The 10,812-nt window shown below is 44.3% G+C and overlaps 2 protein-coding genes across 2 annotated transcripts in view; one reads left to right on the forward strand and one right to left on the reverse strand.

The window, feature by feature from the left end:
• The first annotated feature begins 396 nt into the window (after positions 1–396).
• Positions 397–1,266, forward strand: FAM181A (family with sequence similarity 181 member A). The gene has a single exon (XM_075104475.1). It carries the CDS (start codon positions 397–399, stop codon positions 1,264–1,266), a length of 870 nt encoding a protein of 289 aa, XP_074960576.1.
• A 4,953-nt stretch (positions 1,267–6,219) lies between these two features.
• ASB2 (ankyrin repeat and SOCS box containing 2) overlaps positions 6,220–10,812 on the reverse strand; it is a 30,513-nt gene continuing 25,920 nt past the window's right edge. The window contains exons 9-10 of the mRNA XM_075103797.1: positions 8,519–8,672; positions 6,220–7,758 (exon numbers count right to left, since the gene is read on the reverse strand). Of these exons, the coding sequence (XP_074959898.1) occupies positions 7,622–7,758; positions 8,519–8,672 (291 nt within the window). The 3' untranslated portion in view covers positions 6,220–7,621. The remainder of the gene's footprint in view (positions 7,759–8,518; positions 8,673–10,812) is intronic.

Raw genomic sequence — 10,812 nt, forward strand, 5'->3', positions numbered from 1 at the left:
GTGAGTGTCCATGCTTGCTTACAGGGAGGCGGGAGCGGCCGCCATGGCTTCTTTCCACCTAAGCACTATCTAACAAGATTAGACACCAGGCTGGCAGGCATTCGTGAGCCAGTCCCTGTGCTGGTGTGTACTGGGGCTGTGGTGCGGGACAGTGGGCTGTGAGCGCATGGTGGCTCCACCGGGAGCTTCCTGACACGAAGGTGAGCTGATGGACAACTTGTTTGCGTGGCTGAGAAGTTTGACATGTGTGTCCCCACCCCTTCCATTTACTTGGTGCTATTTGAACCGAGGTTTCCCACTCAAGTCTGCCCATCATGTTTTGCAGGTTTGCCAAGGTTTGTCTGAAGGCGGATTATAAACTTTTAATGGGAAACTCTGCACGGCGCATCCAGTGAGATGGCATCAGACAGTGAGGTAAAAACCCTCCTGAACTTTGTCAACCTGGCCTCCAGTGACATCAAAGCGGCTCTGGATAAATCAGCTCCTTGTCGCCGGTCAGTTGACCACAGAAAATACTTGCAGAAGCAGCTCAAGCGGTTTTCTCAGAAGTACTCACGGATCCCACGGTGCCACCCCAGCAAACCCACTGAGTGTGGCTGGCGCAGGGGGGCAGAGGACCGGGGCCGGGGCCCCCAGCCCGAGACACCTGACCCCAGCCCCCTCAGCGGGGCTGCCACTGAGAAGGTGCTGCGGACAGCTGAGGTGGAGGAGAGCCTCACAGGGGAACCGGTTTTACAGGAGGAAAACCCGGAGGATGGCAGGCCGGACCAGGTGCCCATGAGGAAGCGACAGCTCCCCGCCTCCTTCTGGGAAGAGCCGCGGCCGGCCCAGAGCCTGTCGGGCAGGGCCTTTCCCACCGGCCCAGAGGGGATCCGGGCCCCCAGAGACCCTCCTCCCTACGAGGGGAAGAAAAGCAAACGGAGCTCAGACACAGCTGGCCCAGAGACGCCCCCTGAGCCTGTCCCGCACACTGGGGATAAGGACCCTGCCGGGGTCCTCTCAGGCCGGGTGGGTGCCTGGACCTGCTGCCCCTTCCCCTGCCCCGGGCCGGGGGTGTACCAGCCCCCAGGCGCGCTGCCCCCGTCGCCCTTCCCAGGGCTGGGGCTATGGAGAAAGAGTGCGGCTGCGCTGCCGGCAGAGGTGCCACACTTCTGCAAGGAGGCTGAGGGCACAGGACAGAAACTCTACAGGCCTGTGGTTTTGAAACCCATCCCCACCAAGCCCGCCGTCCCCCCGCCGATTTTCAATGTTTTTGGCTATCTTTAGCCAGGGTGGGTATCAGAGTTGCGCTGAACATGACAGCTCCTGAGAGTGAATTGAGACGCCTGGTCGGGCACTGGGCACAAGCTGCTGGCAGCGTGGAGCGGTGGGGGGAAGGAGGCCGCGAACGCACCCTCTGCCTCGTGGGCGGGCTGGAGTGAATTAGTAACTGTTGGAAAGCTTCTCAGGCTCTCAGTACATGGGTGTAAATCAGGAATAAGCCTTACGAAGCCGGTGGCACAGAGTGTGAGGCAAACCAGGGGTCTTTCATTGACGGGCATTGTCTAAGCCGCAGTGAACGGGGCTGCGGGCCATTCATAGCCGCACTTGTAACACCTAGGAGACCTCCTCCATGTGGGAACATCTTTCTGGGGTTGCCCTGCGGCAACAGCAGCAAAATGAAATGAATTAAACCCATTCAAAGAGTTTTTGTACTTTAAAGTAATTCCAGAGAAGTCAAGATATTCAGGTCACTTTCTTTTGCTTGCAAGGGACTGGAAGGACAGTATTTAATGTAGAAACCATGCTTGTGAATTGATTTAAGCTCTTCTTGTATGTAAATACTAAGAGAATTAAAAGAAAAATTAAGGGAAAAAAGGAGGTAATTTTATTTTGGTGATTCTGCAAATGCAGTCTGTTTATTTTTGCCCCACTGGGCAGACACAGGTTTGATTTGCAACTTGTAGGTAGATACGAGGGCTGAAACGTCTACATATTTAGAGTGACTTAAATCAATAGTAATTCTTCTAGGGCTGGGGAATTAGCTAGTGTTAAGCTGGTACAGACAGAAGGAGGATTAATTTCTGCATCAGGAATTGTTCTGCATCAAAAGAACAAATGAAAAATTGTATAATTAGTTGAATACAAAACCATAAAATAGATAGAGGAAAAAAGTGTTTAGAATAGCCTGCCTTGATTTCTGGCTCATAGACATCTTTTATTTTGCCTGATTTTAAGATGCCATCACAAGACCTGCCTGCAAATTATTTGCTGGGTATTTTCCCAATTATTTTAACAAACTGGCAACACAAAAATTAATAGGGGATTTTTTTTTAAGTTAGATTTCTCTTAAACCCATGGAGGAAGTGGTGCTAAGGCACAGAACATGAGATCTGAAAGGTTTAGTACTGTAGGCCTGTGTGCCCATTCAGTTATACTGGAGTAAATCACTGAGGTCAAGAGAACTGTATTATAGGAGGGGAAAGGGCCCGAAAATGGACACCTGTGATCTCCCAGGGCCTGAACCTGCTCTAGCTGAAGTGAATGGGAACTTCTCCCAGGATTCAATAAAAAGTGGCCTCGATTGGCACAGTCTCTGGCTAGTGTAGCTCCCTATGACTGTTGGTGTCTCCATAAGGGGAAAAAAAAGCAACACTTCTTTCAAGTGCATTGCAATCATGAAAAAATTATTTTCTTAAGCAATTGTAAAGCATCGTTTTGGATCTTCTGATGGAGCTTGGTGTTATATAACCAGATTGCAACTTTTCTTAAGATATGAACTTCTTTCAGGCTAAAACCAGCTCGTTCTTTCCCCAAACCTCACGGTATATTCCACCAATGCTTACTTTTATAGAAATAATGGCTGTAATGTGTTAGTCCAGCAGGCCAAAAGTAGAAATGGAGATGACCTTCATTGCTTTCTCCCTGCCACCAGCACTTAATACTCCTATAGGACTACTCCTGTAGGAGAGAGAGCAGGAAATGGCTTTAGTAGCACATACCTGCAACTACACACAAGGTACAAGGTGGTAAAGAGGCTGATCTAAGGATTAAAGACATCAGGTTAGCTCTTGATCCAGAAGTGAAGATACAAATATACTTAGATGTCTTTGCCTTTTTGGTTTTTTGGAAAAAGAATCCATGAGGAGACTTTGTCTCTCTCCACAAGCAGACTGTAACAGAAACCAGAGGCAGTACCCCCTTTTAAGTTAACGGGAGGAGAACTACGGCTCTTAATTTGCAGAGCTGTAGGCAAGGAATGTTCTACAAGGAAATAGGGGTACTTTCTCACACCAACAGCTCTGTGTCACTGTTGTAATCCAGATGAAACCAGATGCTGAACTCTGTCTCAGTGCTGTTGATGCAGAGCAGCGTCCTTGGCATTGGTGTGGATTTCCATCCGGGTGACCAGAGCAGGTCATGGAACGAACCACCGATATTGCAGTGATTGTTGTGGGCAAGTGTTCCTGCTTGAGTTCAGAAGGAAAATTTGAAAGTGCTGCGTATTGCACCAGAATATGGATTTCTATCAAAATTAAAATACTTGGAGAAGTGGATAGCCTCTGTAGAAATATTATTTCTGGAGAAATCCAGAGAAAGAAGAGAGTAAAAATCAAGATTCTACCTTTCAGATATTAAATCCTTTGTTTTCTTTTTCTTCTTTTAAACTGTTTTTTATTTGAATGCATGTTGCTGTACATTGTCCATGTAGTAGGATAGCATGTTTTTAAGTTACGATGAAGGATTGAACCATACTGTTCCAAATGACCTCCAACACACAGCTAATTATGCACCTACCCTCAGATTTAAACTGATGTTACTTTTTAAAATCCTTAAAAATCCTTTGTAATATGGAACTTCCCTCCCCAGCCCAGGGCAGGCAGTCACCCTTGCTGGGGCTCTGAGCTGGAGCTGCAATGAAGTAAAACACAAATTAACAGAAGACAATTGTTAAGTAGATTTAAAATCACTGAACGGGGATGTGCAAGACTTTCCAAAATGTTTGCAAAGAATAGCAGCTCTGCCTCCTTTCTAGCAATACTTGATGTTCTCTCACCCCTGAGATTAACATAAAAATTATTAATTGTTCAAGCTTGGATTGATTCAGACTTTTCCTGGCTATTTTTGTGTTTGGTTGTTCAATGTTGCTATTCAGGACACCTGATAGCCCTTCAGAATCTACATATTTATTAATATTTTATTTGAAAGATGGAAACATAACCTTTGGGAGCTGCTATTTACTACAACAATGCAAATTTAAACTGTTATAACCACAATAGCTTTTATAAATAATGGGAGGGGAGAGGTAAATGAAAAAGCTTTTATACAAAATGAAATAAAAAATCAAAAAAGTGCACAAGAACATCAAGTGAATTGCACATGTTGCAGTAAAAAAAAAAATAAGTACAGTAACCTGGTCATGAAATATTCCTAGAACATTTCACATAAAGTCATCATCTCTGAAGGAGTCTATCTATCACACTCAATAAAAACAAGCCACTTTACCTTGCACTAGAACTACTGATCTACTTACAAAGCCTGGTTTGTTTGCGTTTTGGGGCATTTGTTTTTTCACAGTAACTTCTAGATAGATGCATTAAATGCACACTGAATCTGTGCAGATTCAGTATTGTGCACATAATATTGAGTCAATGACTGGAGTGGAGAGGTAGAGGGCTCCATTTCAGTGCAAGTAAGTGTAAACTGAGTGTGTGAAGATTTGCTGCAAATATCAAGCAGAAAGGACTTAATAACATTGTAATTACCAGATTCCTTCTCTAACAGATTCTTCTCTCCTCAGTTTCTGTGCACAGTGGGCCCTTATCCTTCCTGCAGTTGTGGGACATTCCCATCAGAACAGCTCAATGACTTCCCTACCCAGGACAGATGGTTGAGAGCAACCAGGACATGGGTCTCCCAATAGAAATGAAAGTCTCTCGGTTGAAAGAAGCAGCTGACCTTCCATATTTTCTCCACTCAAACCCAGTTTCAACTTCTCCAAAGATATAATAAGAAAGTGCAACTCATGAGACTTTCATGTATGTAACATTGTAGGCTCAGGGGAAATTCCCAGTTTGGGATATCTTATGAAATCCCACCCCTGTGGTTATACATGCAGTTGGTAATTGTGGATCCTTCTATGAGCCAGCGGTCTCCTGGGCTGCCTTTGCACACCAAACAAGCACTTAAGTAAATGGTTTCTACCAAGCCGTGTCTGTATCCATCGCCCCCTACAACTCTGTTACACTCATTTAATTTCAGGGAACTTTCTTCTGATTTATATCAATGTAAGACCCAGACCTTCACTGCTCAGCCCCATAAAATGAGAGATGCATGAACTCCACAGGTGATTTTCTCTCTCTCAAGCTATTGCTTACAAATACAGGGCCTTCACTGGCAAAACTGGTCTAAAGATTTCCTGTTCCCCACCCCTTTCCCTCCACCCAGTATTTTTCCAACCTGAAGAAATTCCCTGTTCATGCTGCAGGAGACATGGAGGTAGATCCTAAACTGATAGTAATGGAAGTCACTGGACAAAATTTCAGCAGTGGAGGAATCTCTCCTGACTTTCCAAAGCTTTGCAAGGAGATCACTGTTCAGTATGAATTGAAACTCTGTTGGTTTTTCAAATTCTTTTGCATTTGGGAATAGGACAGCTATGGACAGAGTGCCCATAGCTGTAATCGGTTCTTCTGCTCACATCCTGTCCCACAAGTGCTGGACACTTTTCACACAAAGCCATCACAGAATCTGAACTTCTGTGCACAGACAGACTTGTATGTGTGAAACACACTTTTAGTCCTGTGTTAAGGTGTAAAACTCCACACAAATAAAACTCGGTGCAATGCATTTTCCCTACTTACATTTCTATCTGATTCCATGGATGGTATGCAAGCCAACAAACAAAACCAAATCTGTCAGGTCTCTGGTGGGGAATCCAAGCAAACCATGGTGTGCAGCTCCTTTGTCACCTAAGGTAAGAATGAGTGTGCTTCTGGCATAAGATCTGCAAAGACATAGTTCCAAACTTAGGCTCCTCCATCCTTACTTAGGTGCCTAGTCAGGAATGAGGTACTCATCAAATCAGTGGTTCAGCAAGTCACACCTGTCAACTGAGCTGTAGGCACTGCCAATAACTGTTCATGGGCTCCTTGGCCTCCCCAGCTGTGAGGGAATGTGACTTGTTATAAACTTCAATAAAAGGATTTCACGGACAATTATAGTGGTTCAGCTGATAGATGGTAACTCGTTAAGCTGCCATAAATCTGTTGTGGATCTGAGCTGTAAATAGGCGACCTAATTTTCAAAGAAGCTAAGATAATAACTTTCATCAGTGTCAAAGGGAGATAATAGATACTTCAAACTTACAAAGTCAGGAAATTCAGGGCTAAATCCTAAGACTTTTATTCTGCCTCAGTAATATCTGACACCAAATGTGGTCCCATTGGCTTAAGTGGAACTACACCTGGAGCAAGAATATTGGCATTGTTTAGGCACCTGAGTAAGGATTTGGAAGCCTAATTCTGGGTATTTGTTCTCATAAATCTAAAAGTCTGACTTTTATAATTTTGAAATAATCTCTCTTTTCTTCCAGTGATGGTATTGTTATATCCACAGAGGTCCAAGCAGGTAAGAGAGACTGGGTTTTGTAGGGACAAGGTCTAGTGGAGCAACAGATAAAGTTGGTTTACTAGTGTTGCCTCTCTCCCTATGTACCTTGCTTCTCTCCTCCACATCACTTTCTGTTCATGCTCATCTAGGCCTTTATTCTGTTCTGACACCAGCTTCATGACAGAGTAAAGCTACCGGTTACAGTGCAGCTACTACTAATTTATACACACACACACAAAAAAACCAAACTCAGAGTTGTTTTCAAATCCCCAGGCTTCGAAATTCTCTCAGGCAGAATTTCACCTATGTCTTATTGCAAATGTAATACAACATGAACTGTATTTACTATGTGCAAATACAATTCTTACATCCTTTTTAAATAGACCTTCCCTTGAACTTTAAAGCAATCAGCATTTCTGGATTTTTAATCTATTAAAAAGTTCTGAGCTTTGAATGTTCAGAAATCAAGTACTCAGTAAGAAAGGTACAAAAGATGAAAGCAAAAGTGTTAGCAAGATGGTGTCATGTTATCAGAAATTAGCAACCAGCACACTTAGCAGAAATCCAAAAAGAAGAATAGAAACTAAAATAAAAATCTCAGTCAGTGAAAGAAATGTGATTGTTTTCCCAAATATGTTGACTCTTGACAATTTCTGAATTGTGATCACAGCAAGGACACTAAGCTCCACCACAACCCCAGGATATCTTGAATTCCTCACTGATACTTCCTTCAGCACTATTCATTTTTCAATCTTGGCTTTCATTTCTTTTTCTTTGCAGACCAAGCTCTGAGGTGAATCATGTCTGTTTTCTCTTGGAAAACTAACAACAGTCCTAGGTTTAGCTCCCCACCTCCTCCATTTTCTTCTCACTCATGCTTCAGAAACATATTTCTCTTAGATTAGTCATTGGAGGGTGCTTGACGAAGCCAGCAGCAATGCCTCCTGACCATGCAGAATGTGCGCCCTTGCTATGCTGATGACGCTGTGCGCCGTGCCAGGAAGCTGCTGCATGTCCAGTGTGCCTGGCGTCACTGTATGTAATCATGCTGTAAGTATCGAATCAGTCTGTCCGGGAGAGGCAAGGTGTCAAGAAGTTTAATGCGGTTTCTTCCAACCAGGCTTCGTACCTTGACACGGCAAAGATGGGAAAGAGGTCTTGGAGGCTCTGAAAGACAGGCAGGTCAGAAACATGAGCAGAACAGGTTTAAACTTGAGAGGGAAAGCTCGGCTTAGCCAGGTCAGTGGCAAGAGGAAAATGGGAGAAGGAGGAATGAAAAAAAAGGGACTTTTCTGTAATGGGGGGATGATGCGTCTGGCATTGGTGGCAGCTCATCTATTCTGAGGCATGCTATGGGGAAGGAGGTGGGGCTGGAGGATGAGGTGCTGTGTCCCATCTAAGTCTTAGCAATGGGTTTTCCAGGAAGATGTAAACAAGCTGCTTCACAGTACTCAGTCTTCCCACTGAAAATAAATGTAACCTGTACAAAATTTATCTTGGTGCCAGAAAAACTAATTCTGATAATGTCTATGAAAGACTTTGGATCCTGAGCTAAAGCATTTTTAGGAGAGCAGAATATTAGAAGAGGCTTAAAAGGCCACTGGTGCCTGCTGGGCTGCTGTGGAGATTTTCACATTGCTTGCCTTCCCTGATCTGACTGCACCCCAGGTGCAGCCAAATGGGTCTTCCTGCACTGGCAATGCTCATTCCCAGTGGGTGAGATCCACAGCTGCTGTACATTTAACATCACAGAGTCAGTGACATCCCAGTAATTTCTAGTGCCTCATACCTGGTCCAATATGTAATTCAGTCTCAGTAGGGAAATCCTACCAAGCTGAAGGGACGAACATTAAGAGGAGATGGTGACTGAGGTTTTGAATCCAATAGTAGGACTATTTGTGCCAGTTTCTTTCTTGGGTGACCATACCTGCTTTTTCTTTAATGACAGCCCAGTCCTCATAGCTGTCAATATGCTCCTTGAGCCGGGAACAGAGTTGCACGTTACCCACATAATCCAGGAGAACATCGATGATCGGCCCGGCCCAGCGACTCATCTCTGGAGTAGACACCATTTCACAAAACTTCAGGGAAAACCAGATTGACTACAGTCAGTGGGAAATGAATGCACCTGTGGAAACTGCAACGATAACAACAGCCCCGACTGTGTTGGTGGTCCCCCCTTTTACCAGCTGTGAGAGCAATTACCAGTTTCCCCTCAGAAAACTTCAACTAAAGCCTTCTTTTTTTTACAACTGAGGGCAGAGCCCCATCTTTACAACTGCAGGAGGACACAAAACACTGGTGTAGTCCTAGCTCTGGAGCATAGAATGGATGCTGAATTGTTTACAGGGTTCAGAAGTCCTACTTCCACAGAAATGGGAGGGCAGATGAATGCTCACAGCTTTGTTCCAAACCAGTAAAGGAGCTGCTGAAAGATCCATGCAGCCCAGGGTGCTGTGACACAGCGTGCTGGGTCCCTTTCCCTTCTTGGGAGGGGCTCTGTGGGGCAACTGTGCACCAAGGAGGCTTAGGGAAAGCAGGAGATTAGGCAGAGCACAGCACCTCCTGCTTCTGGTGAACCTACTGGTACGTGCAGCTTTTGGGGACCAAACACCTCACTAGAAGCAAGTCTTGGGAGATCTCGTCAGAGATGAATCCCAGGCAGTTTTACTCGCCTGTGGGAGAACTATCCTGGGCCTAATATAGAGCTGAAGCATCTTCCTTACTCAGTCTTGGATCAGGCAAGTCTTCTGTTGTCCCCAGTGTGAGTGGCAGAGTACTCAGAGTTGTTGCATGGAGGGCTGCTTATGGAGATACTGAAGAGCAGACTTAAGGGCCTGACTTTAAGCAGTCTCATTTCAAAAAAGTAGTGACTTCTCTTCCCACTTTAATCTGAATGTGTATATTATATCAGACAGCTTCATGTATCTCTGTTAGGGTGCTGCATATGATGAAGATATCTGTGGACTTATCTGCATGTGAGCAGTCAGAAAATTTAAGATTAATTAAATCACACTGTGTGGATAACAACTCAGGCACATGGCTGAACCCAACTGAATAATGGTGGCTTAAGCACCATTCATCATCTTAGCTGCTGAGACTCTCTGCAGCACCCTCCAAGCTCACCCCAAATGGGAAAGAAAATGCACCAGCTTAAACCTTTTTCAGTTTAAGCTCCTATAACTAGATCACATTTGATTATACAGGCATGAGCCCTAACTCAAAATGCATTAAACTCTTGTGTGGATACACTTATTCAGAAATAAAATTATATTAGCTCACCTAGGAAAGCATAAAGCTGCAGAAAATTATAAGGCCATTTTATTCAAGGTGAGAGCATTCACAGAGGTGTTTACTACTACTCTTCTGATTTTTTGTTTTTTAACTGAGTATCACCAGGTAATGTTCCCCAGGAAAATTAGATACAATAATGTTGGGAGGATCCCAGCAGAGAACTCGCAGTTTCCTACCTGGACTGCTTATAGGAAGTTCAGTGTAGTATATCTGGCTGTCATTCTCCAGTGCATACCAATTGCCATGTGGTTACCCCTAGGAAGTGCAAACTGGGGATCTGTACCACCACCTCCAAGCAGTAACACGACGTCAGAATTTGTATAAGGACACATGCATAGCGGAATAACACACTGGATCTTACTGCTCTCCTCGTCTCCGCCAGAGACCTTGCCTGCCTTTTGCTTTCTTCCCTATTCACAAGCTCAGCCTACAAAAACATTTTCTGGAACAAAAATGTTCCAAAACATGTTGCAGGAAAAGAAGCACAGCAAAATAATGCAAACCTGCAACTACAGGCAATGGGACTGACTCAGGGACAGAGTGACTCTGGGGCTGGGGCATACTTTGCCTGCAGCCTCGGTAGGCCCCTGAATGCCCTCTCGCGGCAGTACGATACTTCTCTCCCCACGTTCACAATTTTGACACTGCAGTTCTGGAAATGTGGAGTGAGACAGCAACCATTTTTCTGCATTCACTTTCTCCAGGACACATTAATTTAGTAGCAACAGTAATGACTTAGACTTACACATTTTTCAAATCTACTTCCTGTAGCTCACAGTCTTTACTGTAATCTTATACAAGAAAATAAAAAAATGCACATCTTTTGTGCAGAGAAGGCTAAAGTTTCATAAGATCCTCTATATTTCAGAATTCAAACCATATCACAACTTTATCATGAAGCTGCACCATAAAAGCCTTACTTTTATT

Source organism: Phalacrocorax aristotelis, chromosome 9 (assembly GCF_949628215.1).
Source record: "Phalacrocorax aristotelis chromosome 9, bGulAri2.1, whole genome shotgun sequence".
Taxonomy (NCBI): domain Eukaryota; kingdom Metazoa; phylum Chordata; class Aves; order Suliformes; family Phalacrocoracidae; genus Phalacrocorax; species Phalacrocorax aristotelis.